The 23,474-nt window shown below is 44.2% G+C and overlaps 1 protein-coding gene across 1 annotated transcript in view; it reads right to left on the reverse strand.

Annotated features, from left to right (window-relative positions):
* Nucleotides 1-15,485: 15,485 nt before the first annotated feature.
* The window catches only part of TUNAR (transmembrane neural differentiation associated intracellular calcium regulator), a 48,631-nt gene continuing 40,642 nt past the window's right edge, over nucleotides 15,486-23,474 (reverse strand). The window contains exon 2 of the mRNA XM_082448314.1: nucleotides 15,486-15,678. Within this exon, the coding sequence (XP_082304440.1) occupies nucleotides 15,493-15,678 (186 nt within the window). The 3' untranslated portion in view covers nucleotides 15,486-15,492. The remainder of the gene's footprint in view (nucleotides 15,679-23,474) is intronic.

Raw genomic sequence — 23,474 nt, forward strand, 5'->3', positions numbered from 1 at the left:
CCTGGCACAGGGTAAGTGCAATTTATTTTAGTAATTGTCGATACAAGTTGTTGGGATGCTTAGCAATAATGTATAGAAAATGTCTCACTTGGTGCTGCTTATCAGTTGTGCTAAAACGCACTTATTACTGTGCTAAGAGCTAATGTTTACTGAGCATTTCCTATGTGCCAAACACCACTCTAAAGACCTTTCATATATCGATTATTTTAATCATCCCAATGACACTATGAGGTAGGTACTATTTTGACAATAGAGTCAAACAGTGGATCAGGAAGCCCAGAGAATTTGAGTAACTCACCTAAGGTCTACACAGCTAGGATCTGAAGTCAAATCCTCTGGAAAACTGCACTCTTAACCACCATACTATTCTGCCTCTCGCTGTTTAATATTACTCCTACTGTTGTGACATTCTCGTTATTATTCTTTTCTATTGTTATTCTCACTGTGATGCTTCCCATCAGTAATGGGCGTTTCAAGAACAGTCTTCTTGTAATAGATATTTCCCCACTGTTTCCTTCCTGCAGTTCGGGTGTACTACCACCATGTAAGCAGCGAGTAATGGGGAAAACCCTTGATGGAGTATCTTCTCTGGGACACGTGTGTGTTACATCCAGCTGTAGATGCTGCTGCAGACTTGTCTTCTTGACAGAAGACGAGGCCCCCGGCTCTCGGAAAACAGATCAGCACCACGGAGAGCTCCTTCAAGTCACCAAAACGGAACGTGGGCTTTTGGTTAATGAAAGTGAAATTAAAACTCTGGTTCTCTAATTATAAAAAACTTTAATTTATGGAGTGATTTCTATGTGCCATATACTTTGCATATATGATCTTATCTAATTCTCACAACTAGCCCGCAAGGTGGGTGTAATTATTCCCATTTTGCACGCAAGAAGACTGAATCTCAGAGGGAAAGCAACCTATTCTTAGTCACACAGCTAGAAAGTAGGGAAGTCTGGGTTAAATCAAATCTTTTGACTTCAAATTCCCTGATTTTTACACTATATCATTATGTTTCAAATTGCCCTGGGGGGACTTCCCTGGTGGCGCAGTGGTTAAGAATCTGCCTGCCAATGAAGGGGACACGGGTTCGAGCCCTAGTCCGGGAAGATCACACGTGCCGCGGAGCAACTAAGCCTGTGTGCCACAGCTACTGAGCCCTCGTGCCACAACTACGCAAGCTCATGCGCCTATAGCCCTTGCTCCACAAGAGAAGCCACTGCAATGAGAAGCCCGTGCACCGCAACGAAGAGTAGCCCCCACTTGCGGCACCTAGAGAAAGCCCACGTGCAGCACTGAAGACCCAATGCAGCAAAATAAGTAAATAAATAAATAAATAGCCCTGGGAAGTCTGTTGTAGGTTTCACCCTGGCCCCTTGACCAAGAGCCACCCTCACAGGAACCCACCCTTGAATGTCTGAGTCAAACAGGTGTTTGCACTGGTTCTCCTTCTGTCGTTCCTACCTGGCCACTCACCTGGGATTATCTTCATGGACATAACCCTCCATGGGAATGGACCATGTATCTATACAGTTTATTAGTGTAGCTTTGGTCAGCTACCAGCATATAGCAGGCACTCAAGTATCTGTTGAATGAATGAATGAGTGAATGGATGAATTAGTGAATTGCTTTTGAAGGCTTTTCCCCAAAGACTTGGCCTCTAACCTCTTGACATCCTCCTTCTCCTGCTTTCTGAGCTCCAGAGATCTTGTCTCTTTGTTTCTGACAAAAGCAAGGTGGGTGATTGGACAGGGAGAAAGAGGGTTACCCAAGAGGCACAGGAGCTGCCCTTCCCTGAGATGAACAACAGGGTCCAATAAACCTGTGGGAAGACAAAATACTCCACTTAGAGAATATTCTCCTCCTTATACACATGTATTAGAGACATGGCTGTAACTTCTCCCTTCATTAATTGTTGAGCACCTATTGTATACCAGGGACTTACCTCAGCACCAAGGAGATGCTTCAGCCACACTCAATTTCTTTTACTCCCCTATATATGCCATACTTTCTCATTTCTTAGCTTTCTGACATCTTGTTCCCTCTATGGGAATACTGTTCCCTCCATCACCTGGACCCTTTGCCTGGATGATTCCTATTCCTCCTTCAGGTCAGAGATCAGACAGTTCCTTCTGTGGGAAGTCATCCTCTAACTTCCTGAATGTGGGGGTCAGTGCTCCCTGGGATCCCATGCCCCCCTTGACTCTCCTCATCATCGCATTTCTTAGTACTCTACAATGTAATTTTCAGCTTCCTTGTCTGTATCTTCCCCAGGAGATGGGGGTGGAAAGGATGAGGTTCCCTGATGTGCTCTCTATTGTATTTCCACGGTGCCTGGCAGCCATATAGTAGGCACTCAACAGATTTTTAAAAATTGAATAGCTAAAATAGAACATACAAATGAACTTTCTAAGCAATAGACGACTACATAAACGTAAATGATTTTCATTCTTCTCCCCTGAGGACTGCAGAGGATCTCATTTCCTTCCTGCTCAGGTAGCCCACCATCAAGTCATAAGTTCATTTTCCCGACTCTTCTGTCTCAAATGAATGGGTATTTCTTTCCCTAACATCTCCTGAGCACATATTACTAGCCAGCTACTGTTTTATCCCCTTCTGTACATTAGCTTATTTGATCCTTAGAACAACTCTCTGAAGTAGGTACTATTGATAGCATCATCTCCATCTTATAGATGAAGAAACTGAAGCACAGAAAAGTTAAGTAACTCATGCAAGGTCACACAGCTTCAGTATCAGTTGATGTTATGGTAGGAAACAGCACACACAAACTGGCAAATTGAGGAAGATCTAATAAAAGAATAATTTGTTAGGTTGAAACATGACATCGCCAATATTTGATAATCTTTCAGTTGACTTTCAAAATGACAATTTTAAAAGATTAAACCTAATACAAATGTAAAGGCAGAGTTTAGGGAAAGCAATAAGTGATGGTGCAGTACCCTGAAGCTAACAGCTCAGGAGCTGTGGCCACCACTGGGTCGGAAAGACTGAGAGGAGGGAGTGGTTACCAGAGCCCAGAGAGGGAGAGAGAGATATGAAGAAGCCACCCAAGAGGAGTTGTGGCCCTTGGATTAGCACATAGTGATCCATCAGGGAGGGCGGGGAGGGAGTAAATTCTTCAACCTGCTTCTTCTCAATTCCTGTGTTCTCTGCTGGGGATCCCCATTGTCTGAACTTAACTGGAAGCCAGGGGCACGGGCGCCTATTGCTGTAGATCTTTGAGTAGTCCACAGAGCAGAGTGGAGAATGGTAGAGAGTGATTTGAAGAAGCAAATGGAAGATATTCAGCGCTGCTAATAAGTGATGGAGCTGGTAGGCAGGTCCAGGCCACTTGGTTCCAGGGCCCATGTTTAGAACCAGCACCTCTCACTTTGAACTTGGCAGAAAGAGCTGGGTCTACAAAGTCACTGGTACACCAAAAGCTCCTCTCAGGGATTTCCACTGAGCTTCTCAGGCACTAGACCTCACCAACGAATTATTCACCTTTCATATTAATATTTGATTTCTAACAAAAGAGCCGACTTTAAGAGTGCTGTGGTGTAGAATGGATCCAATCTGAGCCCAGGGCTGCAACCCACTCTTTGTTGGTCTGATTCACCCCTGGCAGTTAAATATTTTAGAGTGGATAAGGGCCCATGCCATGTTTCGTAATTATTCTACAAGTTGAGGCTGACTATCAAGATGATGGTACATTTGTGAACATTGATGGCATCCAACCAATAGAAGGCAGTTCACTCAGGTCACAAAATGTTGACTCTGGGAAGAATCATATGATCCTGGAAATTGAAAGTCCATGCTTTGAGGACATTTTGAGATGAAAAACACCAAAACGTCAAGCTCTGGGACAACCCAGTGATACTAGATAGTGGCAGAAAAAGATGAGGGTATGTGTTCTGGTGTATGCGCCAATAGGTCTGCCAAGGGCTGGAAATGGCCCCATTCTCTCTATCCCTTTGGTAGCTTTGCACTCGATGTTTCTTCTGCCTATAACATCCGCTACCTTTAATCAAATGACCAAATCTTATTCATTCTTCAAGTATCACATTTTCTAGGAAGGCTTTCATTATTTTCCATTTCACCCCAGGCAGAGTGAAGCTTCTTGGGTAATAGGATAGTTATCTATTTCTCTCCCCCACCAGACTGTGAATTAGCTTCTCCTCATGGCCAGAGACCAAGTCACAGTCATTTCTGGAGACCATGTCACGATCATATCTAGCCTAGCATGATGCCTGGAACATAGTAGGTGCGCCACACACTTTGGATGCAAGAATAAATGAGTTAATATAGCCTACAGTTTCAGAGGAAGCTATCTTCAGTGTTGGAGTAAGGGCTCAGTAAGGTTTTATAAGAAATTCCACTGAAAACTCCTGTCTGTTCTTTGGGTGCAATAGGGAGTGTCAGCTGGAATTCTGAGTGCCTGACAATGGCAAAAAATGTGCAAGAGATATGTGCACTGGGATACTGGGTTTGTTCCCAGAATGTGTGTGTGATTCTAGTCCCATGAGGTCAGTCTGTCCCTACTTTTCATCCCAGGGGAGAACTAGTGGAATCTGTTAGCAACATGAAGCCTAAGTCCAAAGCTTTTGGTTTCAGACAATTCTGGTTCAAGTTCCAGCTTTGTCAGTCACTTGGTAGATGATTTACCCTCTATATGCCTCAGTTTCTTTGCCTATAACATAATGATAATCATACCTAGCTCTCTGGGTTACTGTAATTTTTAAGTAACACTCTGGGCTACTGCAATTTTTTTGAGATGATATACGCATATTCTTGGGCACATATTCAATAATGAGTGGTTTCCTCGCTCCCTCTTTAGGCTGTTTTACCTAAAATCACTAATTTCAAGTGCAGGACTCCACATGGTGCTGTTGCTAAGGCAATGTGTAGCAGATTACCAGAGCACCAGCCAATAGGCTACTGCATGTTTCTCACACTTCCCTTAATGTTTTCCCTTCTTATTGCATCGGTACTGGTCTATGTCCCTAAACTCTTACATCTCTAACATAGTCCCAAACTGGTTTACCTCCCTGGGTGTGATTTCTACCACTTGAATCCGTCCCCCATACTCCAGCCAGAGTTATGTTCATAGAGCACAGCTCAGCCAAAGACACTAGCCAGCTTAAAAGCTATCAATGTCTCCTCTTTTCCAACTGAGCTGAGCCCAGGCTCACTGAGATAGCGGTCAACACTTGCTGACATCTGGCTCCAAATTTCCTTACTTTGCACTACTTTTTCCACTCACCCAATGCTCCGAGAACTGAATTTCTCTGTTCTCTGTGTAATTCTGCATGTCGCACTTTTGAGTCTTTCCTACTGTTGCTCCTTTTACCTGGGATGCCCTTGGTCCCATCTTCATGCCAAGAGCAACTCAGCTTTCAAGAATTAGCTCTATAATAACTAGAACTAGAGGTCATCTTTCCCTTCTCTGATACTTAAAACTAGTTCAATGTACTCTCTATGACTCACATATCACCACCACCACTACTGCTACAGACCAAATGTATGTGCCCTCCCAAAATTCATATACATATTGAAATCCTAACCCCCAATGTGTTAGGAGGTGGGGGCCTTTGGGATGTGATTAGCTCATGAGGTTGAAACCCTCATGAATGGGCTTAGTGTCCTTATAAAGGAGACCCCAGAGAGATCCCTCACCTCTTCTGCCATGTGAGGACACAGCAGGAAGATGCCATCTATGCACCAGGAAGATGGCCCTCATCAGATACTGAATCTGCCAGTGCCTTGATCTTTTGATTTCCTAACCTCTAAAACTGTGAGAATAAAGGTCTGTTGTTTAAGACACCCAGACTGTGGTATTCTGTTATAGCAGCTCAAATTAATTTATAAGAACTTCAGCAGTCGTTTTTGCCTCAAAGATTCTTCCACGTGGCAGGAAGCATGAGATGTGGTGGGAGCTGATGGTGGTTGCAGGATAGTGGTGGAGGATACAGCAAAGGAAGGAGTGTATTGACCCCTTCTAGGAAGGCTGGGCATAAGGTAACAGATGGAGGCAAAGTGCTATTTAAAATATCTACTCATCTGTATGGCATAAGAACTAGCTAATGAGAATGGGATTCCAACCAATAAGAACAGGTATCAGCCCTGACAGCGAGCACATCCATGCTGGTGTCTACCAGCTAAAGACCAGCTCTGGAAGGAGGAGAGGAAACAGGAGGGAAGATCTAGAATGAGACTCCCAAATCACCTTGCATCCCAATTATTGGAGACATAGTTAGAATTATATGACGTATAATGGAAGTATTCTAAATTTAAGGAGGAATAATAAGTCTTGGTGTGTTACTATCCATCCCTGGAGATTCTATTCAGATATCATTGCCTCTAAGAAAAAAGTGCTCAGACAAGTAATTTGTCTCAAGGCCATATAACTAGTAAGTAACAGAACTCTTCAACTCCTTACACTTTCCAATGCCAGATCACTTCGCAAAAGGGAGCTAGAATGTCATGCTAGAAGAAGTGGTTACTAAGGCTGACTTCAAAGGAACTGAGTGGAGCCCGTTACTCTTTTGTCTTGGTGAAATAAGGAAAATAACTTCCACTCAGTAAGCACATTCTATATGCCAAGCACCGTGCTGGGCATTGGACACGCATGGTCTGTAAACCTTACCAAATTTTTGCAAGGTAGCATCCTATTTTATAGATAAGAAAACTGAGGCTCACAGAAATGATGTACCTCAGAAATACAAATGCCATCCACTGTAGGAGAGTAGCAGAGACAAAGAACTTTATGGTGACCTCTTCAGCAGCCATGACTACGGCTCTGTCTTCTGGAAAAGTAAAGACCCAGCAGAGGAGACAGGAGCACTGGCTTGGGGGTTCGGGAAGGATGTACTCGTTCCTGATTGAGACTGATGGCTGGTCTCCAGCTGCTTCATCCATTCCACAGAGATTCTTCTGAGGATCACCTGGCATGCAGGGGGTTAAAATACAGGGCAAGTCCTATCGACACAGAGGACTTTAAAAATTCCCCATCCTAAAAAAAAAAAAAAAAAATTTCCCATCCTGTCATATTGTTCACAACACACACACACACATACACACCTTTGTCTTCCTAATAATTATTTCTCTTTTCATTTTCTTTGTGAATAGAAAACAGAGCTAAAATTTCAAATTACTGATGGAGAGCTGACTGTGCCCATATTTTAATATGGAGTTACTTCCAAGTCCCTAATATTTAGTTTTTCAATTAAATAGACCTTTGCCATCATCCCCGCTGAAGCTACACACTTAATTTCGTCAGTGAAAGGATTCTGAAACACCACTGAATCTGATTCTTTTATCCTTATTATTATTCCTTAGTGCAAAAAAAGATTTTAAACACACACCTTTTAATTGCTCTTATTAATAGCTAATAGAAGCTTACATTCCTTACTTCCCAAAATGCTATTATGTAAAAATGTAATCTACACACCTACACTGAGAGACCAGATTTATTAAATTCATGACATGAAAATGAAATATTCTTTCAGAAATATTGAGGGTCCGGTGCAAGATCAATAGTCAATCGGTGGCAGAGTTGGGGCTTGAACACAGATTTTCTGGTTTTGAGCCCATTCCCATTTCTGGATGATATCCTGGTCCTCAAAAAAAGCGAGACGGTGGTCCCTGGTGAGGAGAGCGAGTGATGGACTTTGTGCACACACTTATTGCTCAAATACCCACAGGCCATGGAATCACCCACCGACTTTTCTGGGGGAAAGTGTGGGAAGAAAGAACTATCGCCCAGCTCGGGTGGCCAAGCCAACATCAAGCCAGAATATTGCATTGAAGCTGAGTTCACATGTCTCTTTAATACAGAGGCAGAATCTTTAGAGCTTTAGAACCCAAAGTTCTGCAGCAGAGTCTTCAGAACCAAAAACACTAATGTGGACTCTTTAGAACAGAAAACAAGGTACCAAGGAAAAAACATGGCCAGCGTTGTCAGGTAATGACCTCAGAGGCTGGGACAATAGGGACTCAGCTGGCAAGAAGGTGATACAACCAGGGGAAGGACAAGCGCATTGGGGCGTGTTGCCCGATTCCTGTTCAGAATTATAAATACGAGTCTCTGGGAACTGATCAAGGGGTTAGCTAAGCTAACATGTATGGACACTCCAGTGGAACCTACAAGTTTATTCTGGAATATACAAGTTTGTGAGGAAATGTCTGAAGTCCACCTTTCCTGGGCTGGAGGTCCCAGAGGTTCAGTGACCTATAGGCATCTCAGCAGCTTTAATTTGTGGCTGGTCCACACCAGTGGGTCATCAGTCTGTGCTTTTGGCCTTTCATGATAGAAGCGTCTTCCTGATTAAGAGAAAGATGTCAGCTTACAGGTCAGGGAGATTTGAGGAGCAACCTTTGGATCTTGGCAGAATTAAGGCTGGCTCACCTCTGCTTGATCTAACTTTGATTCTTTTAGTCCCAATGAGACAGATACTAGTTAAAAACATTGTCCTTTTATTGCTTACTAGCTACAGTGCTTAGAACTATTCAGCTGTCACTCTTTGGCTTCCTGCCCTTGGCTGGGGGTGGGACGCTTTGACTCTCTGAACAGGACTTTGGGTTGTGGTATCCTGCAGCGATTAGGGGCAGGTGACAGAGTTGAACGTCTAGGCTTTGGAGCCAAGTCTCTGCATACCTGGCAGGCTGCTGTCCCAGATGGGGAGAGGTGTGTTAATCCTTTATTACCTTGCTGTAGAGATATCCGATCACGCCTCTTACCTCATTCTGCATTCCCCATTATTGTCTAATAGAAATAGAGTAAATAAGCACACCTCTTAACAAAGAATCTTGTAGTGGAAAATTATATATTATGTGATCTTATTTCCCGTGGCAGCATGTAGCCCTTCTGTGAAAAGTATACACAGTTTTGTACAACTTGTTTACAAACAACAGAAAATATTAACAGTCTGTTCATTCCATCTGCTTCCCATGAGAGGAAAGAATCATTATGTAATGATGTCAGAGGGTATTCCAGCCCCCAAGGGGATCTTTCTGGAGGCGTCTCATATAGAAGTCCTTCCTTTAGGGGGTGGGGGCCAGAGGGTCTTCTAGGAGAGTCTCTCAGAAGAAAAAGCAAGAATCTGGCCTCTGGAACTTTCTCTTCCTAATGTGTGTCATTATAATAGCCAGTCTGGGCTCCCAAAGCAGCGATTAGGAAAGGGCTTAGATGGCCAATGAGATTGTTTCTATTAAAAACAGTGAAACATGGAGATGGGTGGGCTTTCTGGTGTTCTTCAGGCCGTTGATGGAAAAAGAGAGCCCTAAGTCTAAGCATGGGTGATGGCAACAGCGAGGGAAAGGAAGCAAGCTGGGGTTTAGAGGAGAGAGAGAGGGAGGAAAGAACGGACGGGGGAGAAGAGGGAGAGAGAGAGAGAAGGAGGGTGAGAGGGAAATGTGGGAGAGAAAGAGACAGATAGAGAGGCAGACAAGAATTGTTCCTATATTAGATACACATAGGTGTTTGTTAGAAGGAATATGAAAGAAAGTTTTTTGTTTTTTTTAAAAATAAATTTATTTATTTATTTATAGCTGTGTTGGGTCTTCGTTTCTGTGCGAGGGCTTTCTCTAGTTGCGGCGAGCGGGGGCCACTCTTCATTGCGGTGCGCGGGCCTCTCACTATCGCGGCCTCTCTTGTTGCGGAGCACAGGCTCCAGACGCGCAGGCTCAGTAGTTGTGGCTCACGGGCCCAGTTGCTCCACGGCATGTGGGATCTTCCCAGACCAGGGCTCGAACCCGTGTCCCCTGCAGTGGCAGGCAGACTCTCAACCCCTGTGCCACCAGGGAAGCCCTGAAAGAAAGTTTTGGCCCAGCGTTTCTTTAGTAGATGGTACTCATACGCAGTGTGTGATGCATGAAGTGAACTGTTGATAAGATCTATAACTTCAGTGTTTCTACGGGCTACTTTCCCCTGCACTGAGCGCAGAGCTCTAATAGCGAGCAAATGTGCCAGCCTATCCGTCCGTGATTTTGCCACGCAGCGATGTGCATGGCTTTCTGCTGGGAGCTGTATCTGCCTTCCCTCAGCTGACTTTCATAATGACCTGTGATGCAGATGTTGCGATCAGCTTTTTATAGATAAAGAAACCCAGGTTGAATAAAGATGAAGTGACCTGTACAAGACCAGCACAGCCACCAGAGTCCCAGGGGCTCATCCTGGGTTCACCTGGATCAACATCTCCAAACATGCCTGATCATCTGGGAGACTCATTAAAAAGACCCCAGGCCAGGCTCCACTCCAGAGCTATTAACCAGAGATCTGGGGGAGAGGCCTGAGAATAAGCATTCTTAAAAAGGCATCCAAGTGATCCCCACCTTCATTTTAGTTTGGGAAACAATGACTTATGGGGATACCACCTCAGACCACTCTAAGGGGTGCTGGGGAAGGTAAGGGCAATGCTTGGGATATTTTTTTTTTTTTGGAAGTATAGTTGATTTACAATGGTATGTCACTTTCTGCTCTACAGCAGAGTGAATCAGTTATACATATACATATAGCCACTCTTTTTTAGACTATTTTCCCATATAGGTCATTACAGAGTGTTGAGTAGAGTTCCCTGTGCTATTCGGTAGGTCCTTAGTAGTAATCTGTTTTATATACAGTAGCGCATATATGTCAATCCCAATCTCCCAATTTATCCCTTCCCCCCTGGTAAGCATAAGTTTGTTTTCTACATCTGTGACTCTATTTGTTTTGTAAATAAGTGCATTTGTACCATTTTTTTAGATTCCACATATAATGCTTGGGATATTTTAAAGGGCAAGGCTGAGTAGTTCATAGAAAACACTGACAACCACCTAAAAAGGCCCAACAGTGAGAGAATGGGGAAATACGTGATGGTACATCTAAACAACGGAATACCAAACGGTCCTTACAAGTGGTTTGTCTAAATAGATTGATGAATAGAGGCGCATATTCACAATTGTTAATGAAAAAATATATGGGGGCAATGTTGACAGCATGGCACCATTTGTGTGAATTGTAATATTTAACCTACTGTTTATAGGGAAATGTCTGGATGGCCACTGAGGATGGCCATCTAGAATGCTTTTGGATCTAGCAAGTAACAGAAATGAGGGAAGTTGTCCACTGTCTCAGGGAACGTGGGGACAGTGACCTAAAGAGTGGCCCTACCTAAAGGCAACGGAATTTTAAAACTTCAAGGAAAATGGTCTCACCAAACAGATATGCAGGCCACCTCGTCTATAATTTCTACGCTAAACGCTAGCAGTGGTTGCCTCTAGGTGGTGGTATTTGGGGATTCTTAATTCTACAGAAATTAATTATTTTAATTCTGTAGAATTTTTTTAACTGCAATTTTTTCAACTGTTACTATGCATGTGTGATTTACGAAAAAAGTAAGAAAGAAAGAGTAGTTCTGAGTTGCTTGTCCATCAGCCCCCTTTCGCTGTTGGCATAAAAGGCCTCTCTCCAGCCCCCTTGCAGGAGAGGGCACCTCAAAGCTGTGCTCTTTGGGGTCAGGTTGCCACATTTCTGAGGATGAGGCAGGGGCAGAGCCCCGGATTCTCTGAGAGGCCATTTGCGTTGCACAGAAATCCCAGAACAAGCAATGGGAAAGGTCTTGTGGTCCAACACCCAATAACCAACAGCCCTTTGCATGAAAATAAATCTCTGTGCGTTTTCCTTTCCCCGGCTACCTTTGAGACCCCTGGCCTACAGAGCTATGTGATTTTGGGACTTGATCTTGTCTGGGCCTCAGTTGGTTATTGGTTACTAAAAAGAAAAAAACAAAACAAAACATAGAAAAAGGGTCTCTCTGCCCTGTCCTCACCCCAACCTATAGAATCACAGGGGCCTCAAGCCCCTCTTCTGCCTTCCCACAGTCCAGGTCCCTCAGACTGAACTTCAAAGTCTTTGAGGAATCCTGTCCCCAGCCCCCTGAAACTCAGGCCCCCTGGAGATCTTTATTTCGGGCTTTAAGTGTCATTCTTTGTCAAGGTGAAGGCAGCAACTTCTGGAGCCGCTGACGTCATGGTCCCCAGGCCTTTGCTAAGTCAACTCACCTTTCCAGGCCACGCTTTTTCCATCAGTTAAATGAGGTTAAAATACCTACCTGATGGGATTGGGGGCTATTAGCACCCCTCGTTGATAGATGAGGAAAACTGAGGCTCACAGAGCTGGTGTGAATTGCCTGCCATCACCTAGATCATATGAGACAGAGATGGGATTCAAGCCCAGGCTGTTTCTGGCCATCGGCAAGCACCTTGCAGCCCCAAACCACCAGGGCACATTGCCATGCGTGCCTGGCTCTCCCCTGCCAGAGCCTGGGCTTTCTGAGTCGCTTTCTGGGGTAGAAGTTAAAGGCAACGATTCAGCCACACCGACCAGGCCAGCTGCCTTGTGACGAAGGAGAGGCAGGCGTGGTGGGAAGCTGTGTGCTGGGACTGGACTAGCCCGACGGCTCCAGCAGAGCTCAGACCCCCAGTCTGGACCACACGAGGTACAGACGGCACACAGATGCGGAGCCAGGTCTAATTCTACTGGCTTCTAGCTGTGCGACCTTGGAAAATCAATTAGCTGTTATGAGCCTTTCTCTTTATCTTGTAAGATGGGGGTAGGCGCGCATACCTCACGGTGTTGATGTGGGGGTCCCGTATGCTGGCTGGGAAGTATACAGCCCTCATGTCATTTAGGTCGTTGCTATTGGTGCCAAGGCTGGGCTCGGTGTGCTTAGACACTCAAGATCCAGGGCCACGGGCTGCTTTCCTGTCACATCCCCTCAAGACACCTTGGGATCCTGGGGGAAGCTGCGAGTTTGCCCAGTGCGTGTTCTCAGGCTTTCCTAAATTAGAACAGAAATGAAGGCCTCTCTCTGCAAGAGAACAGTGCTGCCACTTTCGTTGGCAGTCACTGAACGGGCAGCTTTATTTCCAGGCTGTGGATTAGGACAATCTAGAAGAACCACCGGGGAGCTGTTGAGATGATTGGAAAGGCAGTTCTTCCCCTCAATAAATTTCAAATTAGTACACTTGAAAACTCACTAGGGCTTCTACAGTCCAAACGAAACAGTTTCAGTTGAACAGAGTCACGTTCAGTTTTGTGTGCTTTTTTTTTTTTAATAAAACAAAAATATGTATAGGGAAAGGAATGACACGGAGTTTGAAAAATACCAGGACGCTGCAGGGGGAAAAAGGATGTCGGTAGTTTTTGTGTTTTTTTTTTTCCATTGCACCTTTATTGTTTACTCTGTTCACTGTTAAGAATTCTTATACAGTCTTTCTAGAACCACACAGAACCTGTGAGACGGCTCGCTCCACTGATAGTCCATTATATTTCTAACCAGCCTCTTGGCCCTCGTCCTTACATGTATGACATTCTGCCAGGGTGCAAGGAGTTCCCAGGGGTTGTTTATTTTTATGAGGGAGGGATGGAGGGGTGCACAGCTGCCCTCAGCAAAGCCATTGGTTTGCATCTGACCCCCGAGGGCCCTTTCCTGGGCCATCCCCACCTCTCCATTCCCTCTTTTCCCAGCATTTGACTGACCCTCACTGGGCTAGAGAATCAGACAGATCAGGGGTTTGCATCCTGACTCACCACTAGGAGCCACCTGATCTCAGGGAAGCTTCCCAATCTCTCTGAGCTCTCCTTTCGTCTTCTATAATGTGGGATAAAGACTCCCTAGCTCACTTACTGGGAAGATTCAGTGACTTAAAGGAATATAGGGTCTGGCACAGCGCCTGGCACATGTATTCCCTGAATGCACATCAACTTTGTTTCTTCTGGTGGGGAAGAGAAGACACCTGATGGGAGCCAGGTGCTCAGGGCATTTGCTTTATAAAAGGGCCTGGTCCCTAGCAGAGTCCAAGAAATGACTCTCTAATGGTAGAATTTCAGACACCACAACAGAGGCATGGAGAGATCTGGCGGTGGAGATCTCCTGGGCATCATTCGAATCCAACTAGGCAGACTGCTGCTTCTTTTGCCCACGGGCAAGGCTGACACTAGCAGAAGGAATTCTAACCCTCTTTTTTTAAGGCCGTGCCGCTGCAGCCAGTGAAAGGCCCATTTCGGGGAGCAGAACAGGGCAAATTCACATTTATTCAACTGTTCCTGCCAGGGAGGAAGTAGCTTCATGTGGGTGTAAACCAGGACCTTTAAGAAATGCAGCAATCTTTTAGGGTGATCGTTGCATACCCTTCTAGTGCCCTTGAAAAAGTCACCTGTCTCAGGGGTGTCCTCAGGCTGAAACACCCAGGTGAGCTCCTACAGTGGGGAGTCGCTGTGCCATTTACGCCCCACCTACTTCGGAAAGGATCCCAGGCGGCTCACTAAGGAAGGAATTATGCACCTAAAGCTGAGCTCTCCCCCTTGTCCTTCCCATCTTTCATAGTATGTGGCCATTAAAATCAAATGTGCTCAACAAATGGTCACAAGAATGAAATAATAATACTGCCAATGAGAAGCTGAATACTCCATCCTAGAGTTGATCTGCAGATGTAGCCGCGCTCTTCCTCCATGGTAGTCCTTGTAAAAAAATTTTTAAAGCTGATCTATCACTCAGCCCTTGCTCATGCATAATTCTCAGTAAGGATATGGTGCATCCAAGGTCCACATGCCCACGATCGTTTTATATCTCCGATATAACAAGAAAAAGCCGCTCAACAGACAATCTTAAAACATGCACCAACCAAGATCACGGCTGGTATTATGGAAAGACGTCCTCCAGACCGAGAAGAGCTAGAGGGAGAGAGAAGGTAAACAATACAAGATGAGAGAATTAGGACCAGAGTGATTACACAACAGAACATCTGCAGTCTAGGGGTTTAAGCAGGTAAAACCAAAGAAAGCTCTATGGATCCAGGAGCGCCTCTCCAAATATTCGGTTCATGCTGAAAAATAGAGCACATTTATTAAAAATATATATTTATAAACCTTGATATGAACAGATACACACGTCAAGCCAATGAAAAAAGAAAAATAAGTTATCTCCCCGGTATCAAATAGACACTTTTGATGAATGGGATGCTTGTCAAAGGATTGTGGTTTTTTGTACCAAATAGCTCATCGAGTTAAGGAGGAACTGCGTGTCCTGGGAGACACACCGTGAGCTGCGTCCACTGTGAGCTGCGTCCGCCCTGTTCCTCTTTTCGAACATGTGACATCCGTCAGCGACCTGGGATAATGAATCTCTGCACCCATCCGCTCCCAGACGGCGTCAGAGGCGAGTCTTCCAGGCGTTCTTTCGGGTCCCCTGCCAACGACGTTGAGCGTTCTTTCAGGTCCCCTGCCGACGACGTTGAGTTCCTTGCTGTGTGAATGAGTTTTGTTGGATTCGTTGTGCTTTAGTGTCTGATCGGTTTATTTTGGTGACCCTTTGTCAAGTTCGAAGGTACATCTGATTGAACGGTGTGTGTAGGTCAATGCTGCTTGGTTGCGCAGTGTCCCATCACTGACCTGCTGACGCACAGGACTCCCGTCTTTTGGCCACGCCAAGGCCTGAGGACCCTCTGGGCCATTCACAGAGTGGTGTATATGTATACAAATATGATGACGACGAGGTTCAGAATGGTCCCGATAATCCCCAGCATTGCCAAGACACTCTCTTCTTTGCTCTCTTTTTCTTGGCCTCCTCTGTCTTCATCATTGCCACTCGTGATTACCATCTTGGTTGCAAATGTCTTTATCTTCCTCCCCAGGCTAACCTGTGATTGGAAAGAGGCAGCACAAAAGATGATGGTTTATAAGCATCCTCTCTGTAGCCAGGCAGATTGGGCAGGGCAGTGATTTCCTGTCTGGGGACTAGATCTCAGGTGTGGGTGAAATATCTCCCATGGAGCCAATCTTGGGACCCATTGCTCTTGGCCGTGGAGAAATGGCAGAGCATGACTGATCAATTTCAAGGATGAATGTCCTGACACTGGCATAAAGAGATCAGCCCTGGAGTCCAGCCTGGGCGCCACCCACTCTACTGAGGTTTTGTTTTAGCCCTTTTCCTTGAAGCAGACAGCTGCACAGTAGTCTGACTGAAACATGTGGGCTCTCCCACAGCGACGGCAATTTGACACACGTTCACATATCGGATCCCACCCTAGAAAAGTGCTGTCCGGCATATGCACGAAGTGTGTAGGAGGGCATCACAGTCACACCGTGCTCTAAGCACTGGCTGCCCTGTGAGCAGGGGTGACTGCACCTAGGGAAGGTGATTAACTGAGACCAGACTGGATGGAAAGGAGGTGGGGAGAACATCATAAGGAACCTGCATCACCTCCAGCAGGAGCATAAATTGGTAAAATCATTCTGGAAAGTTCCTTGGCATTACCTAGAGAAGCGAAGAGACATATATTCTACAACTGGGCTGAGCACCTGATCTCCTAGATGCCCACCCTAGAGAAACCCCTGCACCTGTGCACCTGGAGACGGGGACAGGAACACTTCTGTGAGCTTCATATGTGACAGAAGAGGACCGGAAGTTACCCAAACAGGCACCAAGAGTTGAAGAGACCAACACATGGCCCGTACAATGGGCATGTCCACAAAAAAGAATATTATATGCACTGAGGCTACACGTGACGGCGTGGATGAGGCCCCAACACTTCAGGTAGTGTGAAAAAGCATATTGCACAGGATACACACAGCATGTGTCAATTCATAAAGGCTCAAAACAGGCCAAACCAAACCTATATATTTAGAGACATATACTTTGATGTTTTTAAAAAGCAAGAGAATGATTAACACAAAATTCAGGAGAATGGTTTCTTATAGGTAAGGACAGAGTGGAAAGCCATTGGGAGGAGCACCAAAGGCCTTCAATATACTGGTCATTTTCCATTTTTTTAGGCTGGATGGGGGGGTACACGGGGGTTCATTTTTATCCTTATTCTTTCAACTGTTTGAGAGATTCTCTGGAATGTATGATATATTTTGTAATAACTAAAATCTTTTCTTTTTAATCTTTAAAATAATAAATGTGGCCATCCAGGCAGCCTAGTGGGCAGCTGAAGCCTTCTTTTCCACTGATTACTAATCCAAACACTATGTAAGAAATGACCAATGTAGGTGAGGTATCGACAGCTTGTCTGTTTGATGGGATGTGACACGGACCAGGCCCGGGCCCCTGGCTGCATCTCTTCCAATAGAGAGCTGTGTCTTTAGAGCTGGAAGGCTATTCATGCTCTAGAGCTGTGACAGTTAATTTTATATGTCAACCTGACTGGGTCACGGGGTGCCGAGACATTTGCCAAACATGATTCTGGGTGTGTCTGTGAGGGTGTTTCTGGATGAGATTAACATTTGAATTGGTAGACTGAGTAAAGCAGATTGCCCTCCCCAGTGTGGGTGGGCCTCACCTCATCAGTTGAAGGCCTGAATAGCAGAAAAGGGCTGAGTAAGAGGGAACTCCTCCTGCCTGACTGCCTTTGAGGTGGGACATCAGCTTTTTCCCGCTTTCGAATCCAAACTGAAACCTAGGTTCTTCCCAGGTCTTGAGCCTGCAGGCCTTCAGACTGAAAGGAAACCATCAGTTCTCCTGAGTCTCCTGGTTGCTGACTCACCCTGCAGATCCTGAGACTTGCTGGTCCCCATAATGACATAAGCCAATTTCTTATAATAAGCCTCTATCTATCTATCTATCATCTATTATCTACCTATCTATCAACTATCTATATATCCATCTATCATCCTTCTGTTATCTATCTATGTATCTATTATCTAGCTATATATCCATCTATCATCCTTCTGTTATCTATCTACCTACCTATTATCTATCTATATATCTATCTATCATCTTTCTGCTATCTATGTATTGGTATATCTATCTATCTCTTATTGGTTCTGTTTCTCTGGAGAACCCTGACTAATCAGTTCAGGAGTCAGAGGATATCTCAGGACAAATATGTGAGAAGAATCACAAAAAGGAGTCCGGGAAGGTGAGGAGTGTGGCTTCAAGGTGAAATGTCTGCATGTCTCTTCCTCTGGGCACGGGAACCCCTGAAAGGGCCAGGTCATGCCTTGTGGATCAAGTCTGGATTCGGAACACAGTGTATGTGGATAGATGTCTGTATGGAGGAGAGACAGACAATAAGTGAAGACTAGGGGAATTAATGCAACAGGAATGTATGAACAAATGAATGTCTTAACCAGAAGTTTCATTTCCTTCACAACTTTGGTTTACTTGGTAGGCTCAGAGGGGGTTCCTACCCCCCCTGAAGTGATTGGAGCCAGACTTCATCTTTTCAGAGCTATCCACTCTGTCCTAGACAATGAAATGAAACTTCTTGGAATAACTCCTGTATGTAGGATGTAATTTCTAATTACAAATTGCTTTTAAAATTAAAAAAAAAAGCTTTGGCTAGGCAAACCTTCTAACTGGAACTGTTTGTCTTTCTTTCTTTTTCTCCCTAGTACAGTTTTTAATGATGTATAATACACATAAAGAAAAGTGCACAGACTTTAAGTGTACAGCTTGATAAGTGTTCATGTCTGTTAGCTGTCACCAAGATCAAGAAACAGAACCTTCCAGTACCCCAGGAGGCGCTATGGCCCCCTATTCCACTCACAATCTCTTTCTTCCTTCTTCTCAAAGCCATCATCCTGACTTCTAACATCCTAGGCTAGTTTTGCCTGTTTATGAATTTTATAGAAATAGAACCACACAGCATGTCCTCTTTTGGCTCTTTTCTCTCCAAACGTTATGTTGGTGAGATTCACCCATGTTGTGTGTAGCTGTGGCTCATTCTCAGTGTGAACAGTATCCCATTATATAAACAGACTGACATATTTCTGCATTTATTTTACTGCTGATGGGCATTTGGGTTGCTTTCAGTTTGAAGCCATTATGCTGCTATGAACATTCTTGTACATTTCTGTTGGCAAACACACGTATGCATTTCCCCCAATGTTTTAAATGAAAATTTTCAATACACAGCAAAGTCTAAAAGCAATTTATAGTGACTACACATACACTCAGCAACTAAATTTCACCATTAGCACGTTACTATACTTGCTTTATCAGACACCTATCCATGCATCCATCCGTCCATCTTTTGGGGGGTATATTTCAAGGTAGACTTCGAATATAATTACACTTCCCCTTAGATACTGCAGCATGCATGTATTAACTAGAGTTCAATATTTGTTTGCAATGCTTTCTTTCGATGTAAAATTTATGTGTGTGCAATTTCCTATTGGCTGCATACATCCAAGAGAAGAATTGCTGGGATATAGGGTATGCATGTGACAGTGCTTGTATCTGCTTGCTTGTTTGTGAGTGCTAGATTGGTCCCTTCTTTTATTTTGGTGATTCCATGGCCTAGCCTTTGCATGAAGTCACAGGAAGGCATAGGTACATCCACTCCTTTCTCTGCCCTGGGCAGACATCTACCCAAGCACCAGTTATCTGTTTCATGGGTCTCTTGTTTCTTGGAGTTTCCTTAGCTAGACTTCAGGCCCTGAGAGAGCAAGCTTTTGGATCTCCACCTCTAAGCACAGGGCTTGGCAGGGACCAGGCATTTGGGTAAAGCATCCTGAATGAATGAGTGGGTACTGCAGAGGGATCTGGCAACACCCCCCCCATCTTTGCAGGGCAGGGAAAAGATCACCAAGGTCGGTCTAAAGAGACACAATGAGTGCTGCCCTTAAAACCAAAGACCCATCATCACTGTCACTCAAGCAAAACAAAGTGCCCGTCATGGAGGCTGGTTGGTTTCAAGGCTGAATTTAGCCTCTTCCCTGAGTTAACCCGAAATATCTCTGACTTAGGAGGAAGTGGAAGAGAATAATCAGGTCGACTGTGTTTACTTTCTGAGGTCTCTGCAGCAAACCAAGAGCCCAGAAGAGGTCTTCTCCGACTCACAAAAGAGTTGCATCTCCAGAGTTTGCTTCCAAGGTGCTTGAGTTATCAGCCTGAATTTCCCCAGAGAAACTGTGTTGGGAGTGCAGCTAGATTCCCAAGGGAGCTACAGGGTGCTTCCTAGCAAAGAAGTGGTTGGAACATTGTTGTCTTTGGGAAAAGTTATCTGGCCAGGGAGTGGAGGAGAATGAAAGAGGCTGGAGATTAGCTTGGAAACCAGACCAGTAATAGAGATGGGAGGGGAAAATAAAACCAAAATAAAACAGAAAGCAAAGGCTGGGGCCGGGCAATGTCTGACATGAAGCCTGCTACACAGGTATAAATTCATCCATTCACTCACTCACTCATTCCCTCCTGCCAGGGGTTGCAGGGAGGGGGTAGTGGGAATTAACTGCTAACGGGAAAGGTGTTTCTTTTGGGGGTGATAAAAATGTTCTAAACTTAGATTTTGGTGATGGTTGCCCAACTCTGTGAATATACTAAAACCACTGAATTGTACACTTTGAAAAGGTGAATTTTGTGGTTTGTGGATTATATCTCAATAAAGATGTTTATTTTAAAAAGAGAGCATCTGCAATAATAGCTGAAATATAAATTATCTAGAAATAAATCTAACAACAATGTGTAAATGTGTAAAATCTTTATAAAGAAAATTAAGAGTAGTTTACAAACAGACATAAAGGTACATCTACGTAAAAAGGTAGATATACATCTTCAAGGAGTGTGAGATTCAATATCCGGAAAACATGAGTTCTTCCTAAGGTGATACATATAGATTTACTGCAGTCAAAATTTCTACAGGGTCTTTGGTGCTACTTGGCAGGCTGATTCTAAAATGTATATCAAAGTGCAAAGAGATAATAATAGCCAAATTATTTACTAAAAAAGAATAAGGTAGGGGAACTTGCTTTATAAGACATCACAAATTACTCTACAGCTTTAGTAGTCAACCTTTAGACAAATAAGCTAAAAGAACGCAAGTGGGGCTACACATACATGGAACTGCTCATCAGTGGGGAAAATGGGCCTTTGGATAAACAGCGCTGGAATAACTGAGTATCCATACGGAAAAGCAAATAAAATCAAACCAGTATTTCACCACTTCCAGTTGGATTACAGGCAACCGTGAAAAGGAAAACTTAAGAACTTTTCTTTTTTTAAAGGAACTCCTTTATTTATTTATTTTTGGCTGCGTTGGGTCTTCGTTTCTGCGCGAGGGCTTTCTCCAGTTGCGGCAAGTGGGGGCCACTCTTCATCGCGGTGCGCGGGCCTCTCATTATCGCGGCCTCTCTTGTTGCGGAGCACAGGCTCCAGACGCGCAGGCTCAGTAGTTGTGGCTCACGGGCTTAGTTGCTCCACGGCACGTGGGATCTTCCCAGACCAGGGCTCGAACCCATGTCCCCTGCATTGGCAGGCAGATTCTCCACCACTGCGCCACCAGGGAAGCCCAAGAACTTTTATAAGACAATATAATGAATATCTTTATGACCTTGGTGTAGAGAAGGATACCTTAATAAGACATAAAAGCTCCCCATGAGGAGCTTATAAGAGTTGTCTTATAAAAGTTCTTAAGTTTTCCTTTTCACGGTTGTCTATAATCCAACTGGAAGTGGTGAAATACTGGTTTGACTTTATTTTTCCATATAGATACTCAATTATTCTAGCAGGATATATGTATATGTATAGCTGATTCACTCTGTTGTAAAGCAGAAACTAACATACCATTGTAAAGCAATTATACTCCAATAGAGATGTTGAAAAAAAACTTTATGCACATGCATATTTGCCATACTGATTTGTATAACAGATTGAAAAAAAAGAAACAATCATAATGCACAACAAGGATTGGTTAAATAAATGATGGTAATAAAAGAGGGGAAAAAAAGACATAAAATCTCAAACTATAAAGGAAAATATTAATGAATTCAGTAACATTAAATTTAATACCTCTGTTTATCAAAAAATGTCATAAAAATAGAGTTAAGCAACAATCTGGAATATATATGTGTGTGTGTGTGTATGTACTATGTGTCTATCATATGTATGCTATATACACTATATATATCATACATATCATGTTAGTGTCAAGTCAGCAAGAAAATGATACACTTCCAGTAGAAAACTGGGCAAAAACCATGTCCAGGCACTTCTCAAAAGAATAAATAACCACAAAGAAGCTAAACTTCAGTAAGGAGAGAAACACAAACTAAAACACAATGAGTTACCATCCAACAGCCATCAGATCGACAAGAGCTAAAAAATTCGAGATCACCACTCAATACTCACAAGGCTGTAAAGCAGAAGCGACTCTTATACACCAGCTGCAGGAGTACAACTTGGTCTCTGTCACTTTGGAAACCAGGATGCTATCATCTTACAAAGATGAACATACTCAGACCCTGGTGACCACCATCCCACCTGCGGGCACACACCTGGATACACCTGCACCGCTGTCCCAGGGTATGCAGCCAAGAATGTTGACCAACAGCAATGTCAGTGTTAGTGACATGCTGGAAACCACACAAATGTCCATCCATGGTGGCCTGTCATCTATCCATACACTGGAATTCTACATGGCATGAAAAGGAATGAAATGCTGCAGCCTGCAAGAATGAATCACGAATACAATGTTGCATGAAAAAAAACGTGTCGCCAAAAACTACATAAAGGATGTTTCCATTTGTATGAAGTTCAGAAACGGGGAAAACCTAACAATGTGTGTTGTTTAGAGATATAAGTGTGATAAAATTACAAAGAAAAGCGAGAGAATAATAAACCCAAAAGCCAGGGGAGCAATTACTACTAAGTGCAGAGGGGAAGTGGATGGGATCAGGGTGGGGTGTTCCGGGAACCCTTGAGGTACTGGTAATATTTCTTAAGTGGGGTGGTGGGTACATGGGTGATTGTGCTTTATACCTTATATTTTCTAAATAGGCTTTTGTTATCTATCCAATAATTAATACATCAATTAATGAATAAATAATTATTTCAACTGAATACTCAATAAAACAACACTTACAATACAAACAAATTTATAATTTATTAAGATGACTTTAAAAAAAAGATCCACAGGGTTCTAAAGACTAGGGGTATTGAGTGTCATGCTAAGTGCCAAGAGGAACCCTGTGCTCTGTAGGCAGGAAGGGGGCCACCCTCTCTGCAAAGGCAGAGCATCCCTAGAGCGCGATGGACAACGCGGTTTTGGACATGGCTCTCAGCAAACTGGTCCTCCGCTGGGCTGCTTCCGATACACACACTTGAGAGTTTTTAGTAGTTGGCCTACTTAGTATGTCTTGGAAAATCAGCCCCATGAGTCTAGGGTGCTGGGTATGGCCTGGGTGTAGAGGCTGCAGGGCCGGCAGGGAGAGCCCTGAACACAAGTCAGGGCTCAGTGTGGTTCCTGGAGACACAGCGGCTCAGGGCTGCCAGGTACCCAGGTCGCTGTGCAGTGCACACGCCCAGCGCCCGTGCCCTTCCTTCAGCATCAGTGTGTCACTTTCCCTCTGGAAAGTTAACCTCTCAATGGACGCTGTCAATCAAGGTACCAAGGAGATGGGCCTGGAACCAGGCTAAGCCCACTTGAGGCTCTCTCTGGAACTCAGTCTTTGGTGGGGTGATAGAAGGTGGGGCAACCCTAGATGCTGATCATCG

The sequence above is a fragment of the Balaenoptera physalus genome (genome assembly GCF_965194825.1).
Source record: "Balaenoptera physalus genome assembly, chromosome: 2".
Classification (NCBI taxonomy): domain Eukaryota; kingdom Metazoa; phylum Chordata; class Mammalia; order Artiodactyla; family Balaenopteridae; genus Balaenoptera; species Balaenoptera physalus.